Below are 15692 nucleotides of genomic sequence, written 5' to 3'. Positions count from 1 at the left end.
TTGCACTGACATGTCAGCCATTTTCTGTCTTCATCTGTCTTAGTAAAATGACCACTTCCTAAAATGATGCACATGCTTTTATGGCGAAGGAAACATTTCCTGAAGCCGGCATTCATCGGTCAAACGTGTCGACACAACTGTTGTCTGAGTTTCGAAAGTACGATTGGGGATTTCTGTGGCGATGAAAGATGTTTAGTAGAGAGGATGTCATATCATACTAGCAGTCAATGAGCTTTGCAGGTTTTCTTCAAGTACTCTGGCTTCCTCTCATGTCCCACAAACATGTTGTTGTTGTTTTAACGGAAAACTGTGAATGTTAAGCGAATGTCCCTGAGCATGGTAAGCTTTCAACAACAACAAAAGAATCATCACATGACATATTTAGGGAAGAGAATGCATTTCACAAAGCCTCATCTTGCGCATGGTCCATCATGCATGAGATAAGTGAGTGTGTCAGAAATCTCTATAGTCGCCATTAACTGATTTTGTTAAGTTTGAAACCCGAGACGTGCTAGTCTGCTTTAATGAGTATGGCTATGTCTGCTGCCTGTTGGGTATGAGTGTGTGGTTGTTTGTGTGTGTCTGCACAGGAGAGGAATAAACACAATTCAGTTTGTTTATACATAATTTAGTTTGAGAAATACATACAGATTTTGTGCATGTGGCCAATTGAAAACCATTTATAACGCAGAGTACCTGCTTTAATTACTCGCACTATTCCTGTAGTTTAAGTAGGAAAAGGAAAAGGCAGCTTCTGAGGAGTTGAATGTGCAACTGGCTGAAAGGAAAGGCATGTGCACACAGAAGCTTGTATTTCCATGCAGCTGAATGGCAGTGAGGCTCTTTGTCCCTGTTGCACACTACTAGTTATCAATACACTCCTCACAGAGCGCCTTGTGTGAGTGTGTGAGTGAAAGTGATAATCCTTTTTTCAATACGTACAGAATGGGGAAAAGCCCCCGTTGTGATAGACTTGCACATGTTTTATACATTTTCAATACCGGGCCACACGTCTACAGGACGCCGTTTTACCAACTGTGTTCTTTTCTTTAAAAAACAAAAACAAAAAAAACTTTAGAAATAGACCAAGCAATTTTGGTAACATTTCCGGAACATTTCCAGACACATCAGCCCCTCACCTCAGTACATTAAGTTGTTTTTGTGAATGTGTTCTTTATATTTAACGCAGTAATGAGCTACAGCAGGGATGGACAACTTAAATGCTGGCCATATTTTTTCATCAGTGCAATTTTTTATTTTTATTTTTACACAAAGGACCACACACTTCCTAATCAGGTGTATGACAAAAATTATATTTTAGATATGAACAAGATACATTACAGGCCAAATGTTTGGACACACTTTCTTTGCATTTGCTTTATTCTCATGGCTGGTTACTTTGTAGATTCTCACTGAAGGCATCAAAACTATGTATGAACGATGTGGAGTTATGTACTGAACAAAAAAAGGTTAAATTGTTATTATTGGGGTGATATGTTTGTCTTGCATATAATTCCAAATCCACACAAAAATGATTAGGCCTACTCATGTTGTAGTATAAGACCCAATGTAAGTGCAACAAAGACATGGCTACCATCTAGTGGCAAATAGACATATTACAACTTAAAACTACAGTCAGACCCGCGGATTCACATACTTGCTGATTTAAAAAAAACAAATAAATAATATGTGTTCATATTTTGGATTTTCCCCTTTTGAAGATTTTTTGGGGTTTTGTCTTTTTGTTTTTTGTTTTGTTAATTTATATTTGGGGGGGGGGGATTAATCAAAGGGCCACTCATAATGTTGTTGGCCTGTGTGCCATCGCTGAGGTAGACCCAATCATTTTAAGTCCACCAGCAAGCCAAACAGTTGGTAATTTACTCAAAAAGTCAAACGTTTAACCTGTCATGTCCTTGTGGTGTTGATTTCTGGTTGCAATGACTCACACAATGTGAATGCGACTGATGTTATTAGCTCCTTCCTCACACATAACAATCAATATCCCCCTTTTATCACTGTGTGTGTGGGCTCATTATCGAGTGGATAATCTCAGGGTTGTATTGGCTATCAAAGCACAAAGCAAGCTGGTTCTTACTCTGAACTCGAGTAAAATGGTAGTTTAATATCATTCCAATACATCAAAAATGTGGGGAGAGCCAAAAAACATTTGTACTTTACTCCTTCCATTGAGCATGCCAAGGGGGTTGATTTGTATTAAATATAGTTCTGATGTTCATAGGCATAAATTCATGTTCAGTTGTATACTAAATATATATGTACAGTATATAGCCACTCTAAATAAGTCTAAAAATATTTATCGACAGTTGGATAATCAAGCCAAACTGTAAAAATACTACCGCTATCATTTTCTTCTTCCTTCAGTGTTGGTGTGTAAAGTAAGCGATGACATCGACATCTGCTGTGCGTGCGTGCGTGCGTGCGTGCGTGCGTGCGTGCGTGCGTGAGATCCCACTGATAATGATAATTCAGATTATTTCATTACATGTGCTTAATGTTGGTCATTAACCTCATTGCTTTTCAGTACAATTAGCTCCTTGCACTCCTGCCTTATATCAACATTGGGACTGTTTCCAATTACAGCCAACACTATAAATGAAATTAAACATTTCATCTTTGCTGATTTATTGCTAATATATTACCCGTTTTAATCTGTGGCTGCGATCTGTAATCAGAGGAGATGAATCGTGCAAGTCACCCCCTTCTCTCGCTCCCGCTCTCTCTTTCGCGCGCTTTCTCTCCCCACTGATTCACCCATTTGTTAACAAGGCCTTGCTCGCCCTCCCTTGACCCCCCCCCCCCAACTCTGTCACACACATATATACAGGGAGAAGTGAGGGGCCAGCTGTTAGGGTGTGCACGTGTGTCTAATTCCTGTTGCATTGTGGGAGTCCATTATGCCGTTGTCTAGTGAATGGCTCCCATTGACTCAGCCTTGACATTATAAACTGCTCACTAATCTCTTCACTTCATATATTTGTAAGTTTCTCTTTTAACACTTTCCCTTCTGCTCACTGTTGGATTCCGTCCCACACACACCGCGCAATCCTGCTGTAACCCAAGTATCCGCTGTAAAATAAACCACCTCTTATTAATTGTTTCCAATTATCAGCCAATCTACAAATACATAAATCAGCACTTTCCTACAGAAACCTTTTATGTCCAAATTTGGAGAGTTTCATACTTTTTCACAAATAGATTTTGGCAAATTATTGCCTAGGGCTGGGTAAAAAAAGGAAAATGAAATGAAACTATGAATCGATTTTTTAATATCTCTTTTTCCCATAAATCCATTAAAAATTTGAATTTTAAAGGCCAATTTCTGGAGGTAACTTACTGTTTTCTTGAAATGTACTGTTCACATGAATTTTAAATTACTTTATTACAATTATGAAAGACCTGACTTATTGCACTTTAAGATAATTTAGAATCATCCTTGCTGATGTCAATGTTTGTGTAACATTTAAGTGATTAGAACACGAGCTACTTTCATTAATAGACTAAATCATTTGACCAGTTACTGCCTCTGTAAAATTTAATTTGGAATTTATTTTGTTGACTTTTTAAGTCATTCACTCCCAGCCATTTTCACTGAAGAACCCCCATTCGCTCCCGGCTGTTTTACTTATTATTGACTGATTTTGTAAGGTCCACAGAATATTCTGTTCTGTTGCTATAAAAACATGGAACCTATCAAAAGAAAGATTAAAGTCTGTTCTTTCATCAGGAAAAAAAGTATATTTGTATCTGTTTCCGTTTTGCAGCAATTAGTATTAGAATATAGCTAAAAAAAAACGTATTTATACATTTTTGGGTTTAAATATGTTAATCGTGTCCCTGACATTTAAAAATAATTGATGTTCCGTAATTAATTGACATTGGATTGAATTGATGAACAAATAGAAATCATATTGAACTGAATTCTTATGAATCGAAATTGAATCAATTGAGGAAATTATAATCGATACTAAGCCCTATTATTGACATGCTGCCTTTGACATTGCCATGTTAATGTAAGTTTTCTACTAATTATAGTTGTTTTGTACCAAGTCATGTTTGAATTTCCAAGAGATCTGGATTTTTTTTTCTGATCTTCACCGTTTCAATGAAGATGAAAAATAATCTGTCCCAGTATTGCCATTTCAATCAAAACTCCTCTTCCTCTCTGCCCATTTGCAGTATTACCATGGGTTTGCCGCTCAACCCACCAGCAGATTCGGCTCGCTCATCCCGACACGCCCTCTCTCTTATTGCGACTGCCCGGCCGCCAGCCTTCATCACCACTATTGCAAGAGAGGTGAGGCCAAATGAATTTAAAGTGCCTCAAGATGTTGACAGAAATGTGTAATATGTAAAAATAAATAAAAATAAAACCATGTAATATAGTACTAAGTGTTCACCTTGGAGTAAAGTAGCTTCTCTTCGCTGTGTGAACACAAATCTAATTTTATTGTTTTTCAGGTCCATCGATATAATGCAGCCCAGGCTAACTCTCAATCACAGCAAAACGTTCACACCACCACTCTGGCCCGAGCCAAGACTGAAATATTGAGAGTGATTGACATCCTGATCGAGAAGATGCCTGGAGATGTTGTGGACTTGCTTGTTGAGGTGATCATATCAAGCAGTTTTCCATTATAAGCAATGAGAGTCAGCACAAGATGACTGGATTTTATATTTCTAGGTTGCTTTGACTGTCTCCAATATAATAGATTATTTAAGTTACATTTCTATTATAGAAAGGCACAGATCTTGTCAATAAAATAGCACCTTCTCACTATCTTGCATTATCTTCTCGTCCTTAGGTGATGGACATCATCATGTACTGTATCGAAGGCTCTCTGGTAAAGAAAAAAGGGCTGCAAGAGTGTTTTCCTGCTATTTGCAAGTAAGTTTGGTGCGGGAGTAAACTAACTCCTCTCCTACTCGTTTGCGTCACTGTCATGTTGAGGGACTTAATGTTTGATTATTGGGAACATGTTCAGGTTCTACATGGTGGGTTACTGCGACCGCAGTCACCGCATTGCCGTTGGAGCTCGCCAAGGTTCAGTGGCCCTTTATGATGTTCGCACTGGAAAATGTCAGGTGCGTTGAGAGACTTGTCCTACGCACAATTATTTGAAGACCATGGAAATAAAGATACAATAACCTAATCTAGTTTACACCTCTTTACCATATTCAATTCATTTTATTTCATTTATGTCATGAAAACTTAACTGAAGCCATTGTAGCCTGCAGTTATTTAGTTGTCATTCCGGGTACTTTTGTGATCTCCTTGGAAGGTTCACCATTACCTTTTCATTTGTTTGCATTCATTCATTCTTTTTTCTTTCTTTGTTTCTTTCTTTTTTTTTATTTCTTTGTTTCTTTCTTTTTTTTCTTCATCTCGTTCTTTTTAGTTGTCTACTAAAAAATTATTCTTTTTTAACTCATTCACTGCCATTGACGGCTATAGACGCCAAAAATTCATTTAAACTATTTCTATTGGCTTAACATTTTTTTCCACTTTTGAGAGTATGAAAACCTAGAAAAAAAATTATTGTAAATTTAGAACCGATATAAAATGCGTGATTAATCGTTAGTTAACTAGTGAAGTCATGTGATTAATTAAAAAAAAAAAAATTTAATAATCGCCTGACGGGCCTAATTAAAAAATATATATATTAAAAATAAGTAAATAAATCAATCACATGATAATTTTATATCTCTTATAAATGTACAATAAAAACAATTCTAGGTTTTCATAATTTTTTTTATTTAATTAAAAAAAAAGGTTAAACTAATAGAAATAGTTCACATGAATTTTTGACGTCTATCGTCGTCATGGCAGTGAATGAGTTAATTAAAAACAAGACCATCTGATCAGAGCACCGCCATTGTTCATCTGGAATAATTGGATGTAGTGCTGAACTGTATTTACTGACATTGGTTTTCAGAAGTGTTTTTATGTGATGATATCCTATCAAAGGTCATTTTATTTTTTTTATATAATAATAAAATAATTTTACAACACGGAAAATATCTTTGACATAACTTAAATGATCACGTGACATAGAAGCGTTGAACGGATGAAGCAATGGGAAATAGGAGTCAGGATGTTGCCAAAAATGAGGTAATGGAAACCTGAGACTGAAACATGAAAAGATTGAAAGAAAGAAAAAATCATTAAGAAGGTTTGAAAAGAGTGAGATTGCCTTGGAAGACTGGGGGGGAAAAAATCACATAATGCAGCCAACACAACTGGGATCTAATATGAGGGAGAGAACCAGGTAAAAATATAAGATTTTCATTTCATTGTGCTATTATATTTTTCTTCTCTATAACCACAGATGGGCCATAATTTCAAGGTCTTGGGCGCCCAAGGCGACGTGCCTTAATCTCATCTAGTGGTGAGCGTTTCTAATCCCAGTCACAGGCAGGGTTGGGGATGGAGATTTCTGCGAGGGCCTTTATTGTGTTACACACCTTTCATCTGGTGGGACACTTTATTTGGTTACTCGCAGTGCAGCGTTGCTTTATTTGGTCTCACGAGCATCTGTTGAACCCGAAGCTGCCCTTCACCTGATGGAATTATCTTGCTCAAACCAAGCATTTACTGTCAAGAAAAATCCTGAGATTTTCTGCTTTGTCGCAATGAAATTTCAACATTTGTTCGTCGTCATATCTTTATTATCACAAAATGGAATTTATTCAAGTGTGAAGTTAAGATTGTGTGACAGCATCTAAAATCCAAATAAATTATTTACAAACTTTTCCAAGTAAGAATGTGAGAGAAATTTTGAAATGCAACACTTTGATGGGTCTCCCTCTAATATAAGATTTGACTTTTCACAATGTGATCGAAGTGGGGTGAAATTCATTTATTAAAAAGTCCACCACTCTTACTACACAATGGCACAAAGGATACATCCAGTTTTCCAACCTCCATTGTTAACTGTGACTTCCTCTCAATGTCTCCCTAGAATATCCATGGTCATAAGGGCCCAATCACAGCGGTGTCATTTGCCCCTGATGGCCGTTACCTGGCAACCTACTCCAACGCTGACAGTCACATCTCCTTCTGGCAGGTAAATAGCATGCACACATTGCTTTCTTAATCTCTGCACATGTAAAAATGTAAAAGTTTTACATGAATCCATTTTATGCCAAAAAACAATTACAACTAATGATATCGCCAGCCGAAATGCAAAACTCCCTATCGTCAGGATTGTCCGATTGTGTTTTTTCACTTTGGATGAGAATAAGGAAGTATTTTCACATTGTTGTGACAGCAAAGTCACCTGACCAAAGCCTCCACTCAAGTTTGCGGGTAAACACTTGCTATCTGCATCACAACTGATTTTAGATAGAAGGTTTTGTGTTTTGGCCATAAATGGATAATATTTTATCATAACATTTATTATATAAAAGAAAATATGTAGTCGGCCATATGTGGGCGTTAGAGATCAAGACTAGGGATGGGCAAGTACCCGTACCAGGTATTGGTATCAGGCTGATTCCTAGCTTTATTTCAAGGTATCAGTATCTCGTGGCCATTTCAGGAACTAGAAATTAGAAGAGCAGAAAAGTGCCATTAATTTCATGCAGTTTTAAAAGAAAAGTCAACCTAGACATTTTCTTCACAATATATTGTTGTATGTGCAAGAAAGAAAGATATGTCAAAAAAATGTGGGGGTTGACTTCTTTAAGGAAAAATGCTGTATGGTGCTACCTACGGCTTTCTTTAAAATTGTATGTAAATATTTTTCTTGTTTGTTTCTTGGGATTGATTGTGATTTTATATGCATTTCTGTCTGTGTGTGTTTGAGGGAGAGGCAGAGAAAATGATATTTTTATTATTGCTCAATTCAGATGAACACCAGTCTGCTGGGCAGCATTGGGATGTTGAACTCAGCCCCTCAGCTGCGCTGCATTAAGACCTACCAGGTTCCTCCGGTCCAGCCGGCATCTCCTGGCTCCCAGAACCACTTGAAGCTCGCCCGCCTTATCTGGACCTCCAACCGGAATGTCATCCTGATGGCACATGACGGCAAGGAGCACCGCTTCATGGTTTAAAGGGAGTTTAGATCCAGTTCTTGTGTCTACTACTTTGGGCACTGTAGTTTTTTTTCTCAAATGTAGAAAGAGGCTGGGATTGAAGGCTTGGAAATTATTGGAAGTCTTAAAGTTGTGAAAAAAAGAACCCACTCAAATTTTTGCTTGATAATTATGTATGTACAGTAATGTTTTACCTCCCACAGATGGTCATAAAGGAATTCACATCATATTATATTTATTGGCTGAAGCACACGGCTAGCATTCTAATTCATATTATTTTAGTAATTTATAACTTCTAGTCATTCCTAATTTTTTGTTAGTTTTCTTTGTTAGTCACAATTGGAGCCCGTAGAGGTCCCAGCATTCATTTCTATTTATTTTATGTCAGCCTTATTAAGCCAGCAAATTAGCTTTAGTTCATTGTGTTCAAATTGTAGGTCACTATTTTATTTTATTACTGGATAAATGATTTCACTTACTTGCGAGTGGCTGCCCTTTAAAATATTAATTGTGGTTGTCAGTCATTGCATTGGCTATCATCGTGCATTCTTTTATGGAGCAGAATGGGGCAACTTGTAGAGTGGTCGGTCATCTGTTAATGCAAAGTTGCTGTAAAGTCCACAGAGGGGCAAACGTTTGCAATGCTTACGAATGTTGAATTCACGTTAAGATAGGCCTAGGGTTCGTTTAAGGTCGCAATGTTTTCTAAACATTCTCGAACAGTCATAATGGTTCTCTTCTTTTTTTTCTCTCTTTTTTTGGGAGAGAGCTCAGTATTGTTCATTCGGTAATCTTACCGATTCGACATGTCATCATCATTGCTCTCTCTATCTTTTTTTTTGTATGCGTGTGTGTGTGCATATGTGCGTGCGTCTGAGTGTGTGCTTATTAATTCACCTAAAACCTATAAAAAATCCCATACCGTTCACCTAAACCGAATACTTCAGAATCCAGCTAGAGTCGTGAGGTTGTCAGGAGACCTGAGGAAGGATCAAAGAAAAGAAAGAAAAGTGAAATCCAGCACCGACTACCCATCGGGTTACCAACCAGAATCTTTCACCAACCCCAGAAACATCTAAATTGCAACCAATTAGGGAGACCTCAAGAGACCAAATATAAGACTGAGGAAAGGAAGGAAGGATAGATGAAGCAGAGTGAGATCCACAGACATCAACCTCCGATTCAACGACCAGAGGAAGAAGCAGATTGTGTTTGAATTTCGGTAGATGCTGGTGTGGTGGATCTGGCATGCATGAAAACCTCCACCAAAGAGGGGAGCCGTCGACCCCGGCCAGGACACAGCAAGCACAACCCCCCAGGGCCTCCCAGGCCGCGGCAGCGCCAAGGCACAACCCCCGGGCCCGCAGGGGCCACCGGCCGGAGAGCAAGCCCAGGAGTCCGGAGCGCCCCCCACCCCAACACCCCAAACCCAACGGAGCAGAACGGGGCATGGCAGGCCCACCAGGCACCCCACCGGCTCCCCCCGCACCTCATTCATACCCTGCCACCCAGTACCCCCCCCACCCATCACAATTGGGTGTCAAGGGTACTGGCGTTGACTCGGACGCTCCATCCAGGATACTGGCGGAAGCAAAGCGCTCCTTGGTCAGTGGATGGAGAACGCAACGTCATCTTGTTGATCCACGTCCATAATCACACTGGAAGGGACATGGGATTTGTTGGTGACGCTGTCCGTGGGAGGTGTTGGCCTGTCCGGGCAGCAGTCAGTCTCCATGTTGCCTGCGTGGTGCTCCTCCACTTCATTGCCATCCGCTAGTGCATACTTCCTGTAGCGGGATGTCTGTCCAGGTATCCCAAACCCAATGTGTTGTTGCTGCTGCTGCTCCTCCTCCTCCGTGACGCCGCGCATCCGCCTCCTGCCGCAAGTGACACGTCGAGCTGCTGGCTGCTGCCCAACTGTGCAGGCTGCTGGCTACTGGGGATGTCTTGGGGTTCAAAACCAGGCACCGTGCCCACCTGGTCCTGCTCCAAGGGGTGCACGCCAAGTTCATTTGGACACAGCTGGGGTGTGCCATGGTTCTTCAATTAGTTTCCTCCTGGAATTGAGTTACCCTTTGCCGTCAACAACTTCTCCAAGGGCCACGTCAAACTGCTTACTGGGAATGTCCAACATAAGCTCACGGTCAGAGCGCAGAAATGCCTCGGGAGGGCTGTTGCACAATTTTGGCTGGTACTCATACTCATACTCCTTCTCCTCTTCAAACCCGTCCTCTTCGTCCTCCATCCTCACATTTTTGTCCCAGTGGGTGTTCTCTTAATGCTTGGTCTTGATGCAAGGAATGTTCAAAATTTCCTTGCAACAAAAGCAACCATTAAAACAGTTTTAGAGAACATTAAGACAGTTTAGGGAACCATTGAACGGACCCTCAAGTGAAATCAACATTTGTTAGCGTCGTTAGCAATGTTGATTTCACATGAGGGTTTGCCAGGGTTCGTTCAAGGTTGCAAAGTTTCCTAAACATTCTCTAAATGTAATGTAAATGTAAGGACATTTTGAACATTCCTTGCAACAAGAGCAACCATTAAAACTGTTAAGAGAAACATTAAGACTAGAGAATATTTAGGAAACATTGCGATTTTTAATGAATCCTGGCAAACCCTCACGTGAAATCAACATTTGCAAAGCCCTTATTCCACTAAGAGGTGAGAGAGTTTGTTCAATGTCGCAGCATTTCCTAAACTTTCTCTAAACAGTCTTATGGTTTCCTTAACGGTCTTTAGTCGCAACATGTTCAAAATCTTCTTGCGGCATAAAAGACCATGAAGACTGTTTAGAAAATTAGGCAACGCTACGAGCTTGAATGAACCCGGACTTGAAATCAAAATTTGCTCCATATCAGAGCTTGTGTGTAATGTAGTATAGTATTAATCTTGCGCAATTTCTTATTTGTCTCCGGTGGTGTGACTTGCCTGAATACCTGCCTCGCAATGACTTCCTCTTGTAATCCATGTTGAAGCAAACAGTTGACCACATAATTACAATTAAAAGATCATCTCACCATATATTTGTCCGTTGCCAATGCAGGTTTGCGCGATGCATACTTGCTGCTTAATACCGTGCAACAGAAACATGAAAATGGTACATACAGTTCAAGACAGTTATTTATCAGAGAGAAAGTAATACAGATTTAAGTATGGTGGTTCGCAGGCTACTGATGCTTCCCATCTCATCTGGTGTGAGGAAGAACATAAAACAAGTATGTGTCGCATGCAATGGCATCACTGCTACTTCTTGCTACAAGTGCAACCGGGCACAATTGTGATCATTTATTTATTTTTGCAAATAACCGTTCCAGTCTGGACCTTTTTGCTTCTCAATGTTTTTTCATGCAGAGTTTTATGCAGAAAAAGGAAAATACTCATAGATGTGTATATCATATATTTATAAAGTGATGAGCTTGTGAATATGTTTACATTGTAATTTCATTTAGGCAGTGAAAATTTCGTTTTGTTTTGTTTTTTTCTTCATGTAGTTTGTGTTTTCCACTCTGCCTGAAGTCCTTGGTTCTGCCCTCTATTTCCAGTCAGTTTGCAGCGGTGGTGTCAGAAAGCTTCTAACACCAATACTCACCTGTAAACACAAGTGTCAAAGCTTTTCACAAGTTTCGTCTCAATTTAGACAAAGGAAAAGAAGAAGAGAAAAAGTCCAACAGCTCATCAGACTGCTTTTGTGACTTCACTAGTATATAGTGGCTATTAAAAAAATATATATATTTACACACCCCTGTTCTTATGGCATGTTTTTTGTGGTATAGGAAAAAAAAAAAGTGAAGTTAAATTATTTAAAATCGTTTCCACAATTAATGTGACCAATAACCTATTATTATTTTTATTAGCGGGTGTGGGGTGTTTTAAACCTTTTTGGGGGGGATCACGCTCTGGCATTTAAACAGGGGTGTGTAGACTTTTTATATCCGCTGTAATTCCAGAGAGCAGTGAGATCTTAATCTTTGGTTTTCTTCAGCATGCTCATGGTTTAGGAAAAAGCTTTTTTTTTTTGTCTGCCTCTCTGGGGAGAGAAGGTGAGAAAACGAAGGCAAAGAGGAAGAGCTGAAGAGTAAGTAACAAGTGAGGAAGATCAGTCATCCAAAAAAATGAAAACATTCTTTGACGGAGGAAGTGAAGCGAAGAAGCGTAAGTGGCATGATGCAATGTGGTAGAAACCTTCAGGGTTATAACATGTGATATAACATCATCTTTTTTCCATTCAACTGGATTATAATGGCACATTTTGACAAAGGTGATGCACATTGTAAGTCCATTTTACTAACTTCTTTCTGTGTGTGACAGCTTCCTCAGCTTCGGCGCAATTGTCTAGACAAAATAGTATTACATAGATAACCAAAATGTGTCATCTCTCTCCTTCCTCTTTTCAAATGAGTAGAATGCAGTAAAATACAATAGCCTCCACTGGAGGTTTTTAAATGTTCGCATTTATTAACTTTGCTTCTCTTGCTATAAGATTAACAAATGTACTGTAAAGAAGCATTGTATTATACTTTGTCGTGTACCTTATCAAGTGGTTTGCGAATGTGTATTGTGTTTATGTTGTAACGATGTTAACTTGCGTGTGTGTATGTATAGTGCATGCATGTGACTACTTCCAACACAGTTTGAATCCACTGTGTATCAAATAAATGTGTAGTGGTACGCTGTGTTCTTGTTATCACTGTGTGACTAATAAAGATGGAACTAAGACCAGACATGTTTGTGCTAGTGTTAATTTTTGGAGACAATTTTTAAATTTAGTCTAAATTTTAGTCAAGTTTCAATTACAGTAATTTCTTGACTATAAGCCTCTATTTTTTCACTTGCATTCGACCCTGCGGCTAATAGAAAGGTGCAACTTATCCATCAGATCACAAGGGGGCGCACTATAAAGGAAGCGCAAGAGCGTCAGGCAGAGCAAAACAAACCAAGTGAGCCTAAATACAGTAGGAGAGACAGAACGAGAGAGAGGCAATTTGCGCCTATTGTTATTATAAGAAAGCGTGAATCTGGTGCGGTAACATTAAAATACCTGCGGCTTACAGTCGGGTGCGGCTTATATGTGTAAAAACTCGAGTATTCCCCAAATTTGGCTAGTGGGGCTTATAATCAGGTGTGCCTTATAGTCCAGAAATTAATGTACACTTGTTTTTAATCATAGTCAACCTCATCTAATTTTTTAGTCGACTATAAATCTAGCATTTTAGTCTAAGGAAACTTTTATTTGTCTTGTTTTAGTTGACAAAAACTGGCAACATTTTAGTCTAGTTTTAGTCAGGACAATCATTTTACCCCTGGTTATTTTTTTGTCAGCAGATAATGTTGAACTAAAACTACTTCACATTAAATTTTCTCTCATCTTTTTGATGAAAAACAACTTTACACACAATTACAGTACAGGGGATCCTCGAGTTACGGCCGAGTTGCGTTTCTATGCTGGCGATGTAACCCAAATTTCGACATAACTCGGATTTCACCGTTAAAATCGATATTTACATCAAAATACTTTGTACAATAAAAAAACATATTTGCGCGACCCGGAGGAGCCGAAACCAATATTTCGTGTTTCCGCACGAACAATCATTGCTGATGGACGACAGAACGGAGCTTATTCAAACGGAAATGTGATGCGCCGACCTGCTCGATGGACATCCGTTGCTGGAGGTAACAACACAACTTTAAATAACTTTAAAATGGCGTGATTACTGTGGGAAATTAATGAAAAAGAAGGTGCTATGGACGAGGCACGGGTGCTCTAAAGTCAAAACGATGTAGGTCGTGTACGAAGTTGCTACTATGGTTCTATGCGATGAGCTAGTAAATTAGCCAGCATGAGTTAGCGGTCGGATTAACATTATTGTTGGAAGGTTGCAGCCGCTGGATTAATGTTACATTATAACTATAATTGACTTATTTGTTAATCTTTCACTGTGAATCCACCTCCTGTCTGTCCCATGTATTTGTGCATGTTGCACTCGCTAGCTGCACATTTGAAAGGGGGGTGTGTCACTGTGTGTCACATGACAGATTAGCAGAGAGAAGATTTTTGTCTCGTCTATTCATAAACTAAAGTGTCCTTAAATTTTAGTCCAGTTCTTATTAAATGAAGTACATTTTCCTCCCATTTTCATTTGTTGACGAAAATGCATATTGATTTAGTCCCAGTTATTGTTTATTATTGTTTTAGTCTAGTCTAGTTTTACTCCGGTGAAAAATGTGTTGATGAAAATATTTTTGTTTAGTTTTTGTTGACGAAATTAACACTAGTTTGTGCATCACTTTTATTCTTACTAGATGCTGTTAACTCATGAATGAGGACATTTTTCCTCACTCTGGAATAATGGAAGAACATCTTAAAGTGACACTTCCCCATAGTATAAAAACTTGTGGGGTTACTTGTGTTCCAAGTAACGACACATTTTCATTTATTTTCAGTTTTCATATCGGCAGCGGCCTTTTTATGAATCCGAAGGCCAATAAAGTTGGTATCTCACGGAGTAGTGAATGCTTGCGAACATAGCGAAACTGAGGGTTTTCATCAGGATTTGTAAGATGTTCACAGATAATTTTTACTTGTCGCAAAGACATTTCAAACATATTCAGACAATTTTTTTTACTGTCTGCAAAGATCTTTTGAAACCTTTTACGAACCCTGACGAAAACCACAAATTAGCAACATTCGCATGCATTTGTTGCCCAGTGAGATACAGGCAACTTTTCATTTATGGATTTATTTAAGTTTGCACTTTATAAAAAAAAATTTTTTTTAATGATGCTGACACTGGGAACTCACTACACTTTTTGCTTTTAAAAATTTAACAAAAAATTAAGAAATAAAAACACATGCTGATGGCCCTGGAAGCTCCCCGCAATTTTTGTTAGAATTTTCAAACAAAGCTGTCAACTCTATATGTTTCAAATTAAAAGAAAAAGTTTATTATTATTATTATTTTTTTTAAATGTTACACTAACATTTCGTCTTTTACTGCAAATGTCTGGGCTACTAATAATCGGCATCGGCCTTGAAAAAAAACATATCGGTCTATCACTACTTTAAAGCTTGTCAAGTTTGTTTGTTGTTCTTGTATTTTTTTGAAGCTTCACGTCAGAAAGCACTCGCGGAAAAATGCTCCATACTACTTGAGTTGAAGGCTTACCATGTGTGCAGCCAAGTGTCAACATATATTGATTAGTACACAAGTGTATCTGCTCCATCATGCAGGCATTCAATGGACAACACAACTGAGTGTCGACAACATGTAGGACTCTTGACTGTAAAGGGTGTTAAATGAAAGAAGGTCGCAGGGTCATGTTGTATGGTTTCACTCTTTATTGGCAAATGCTGGATCGTGTGCTTTGCTCGGCACCCAAACCTGGCCGAATTTGTGGGATTTTTATCTTTCTTCTTCTTTTCTCAGTGAACAAACGGACTTTGGGTTATAATCCAAAAGGCAAGATGTTTGAGTGTGTATTTGTCAATTATTGATATTCCCAAAGTTTCTGCATTCCGATTTTTTTGTGTGTGAAGATAAAAAAGATTAGCAAAGGATCTGCTGTTAATCGATGTTATCTTACTGCTATTGATGGTTTACAGGGGTTTGCATGGCTAACATTTGTTTGTGGAA

The 15692-nt window shown here is 38.7% G+C and overlaps 1 protein-coding gene across 4 annotated transcripts in view; it reads left to right on the top strand.

Annotated features, from left to right (window-relative positions):
- Positions 1 to 12782, top strand: part of wdr7 (WD repeat domain 7) — a 76104-nt gene extending 63322 nt beyond the window's left edge. For all 4 annotated transcript variants that reach the window (XM_086096712.1, XM_086096710.1, XM_086096711.1 and 1 more), the window contains 6 exons: positions 4201 to 4318; positions 4483 to 4632; positions 4827 to 4909; positions 5007 to 5106; positions 6984 to 7088; positions 7873 to 12782. In XM_086096712.1, coding sequence (XP_085952838.1) covers positions 4201 to 4318; positions 4483 to 4632; positions 4827 to 4909; positions 5007 to 5106; positions 6984 to 7088; positions 7873 to 8076 — 760 coding nt within the window. In that variant the 3' untranslated portion in view covers positions 8077 to 12782. The remainder of the gene's footprint in view (positions 1 to 4200; positions 4319 to 4482; positions 4633 to 4826; positions 4910 to 5006; positions 5107 to 6983; positions 7089 to 7872) is intronic.
- The last annotated feature ends 2910 nt before the right edge of the window (positions 12783 to 15692 follow it).

This window comes from Leptonotus elevatus, chromosome 15 (genome assembly GCF_054856555.1).
Source record: "Leptonotus elevatus isolate MCC_2025b chromosome 15, RoL_Lele_1.0, whole genome shotgun sequence".
Classification (NCBI taxonomy): Eukaryota; Metazoa; Chordata; class Actinopteri; order Syngnathiformes; family Syngnathidae; genus Leptonotus; species Leptonotus elevatus.
The sequence above is the reverse complement of the archived record's forward strand: the minus strand, read 5'-3'. Positions and strand labels throughout refer to the sequence as shown.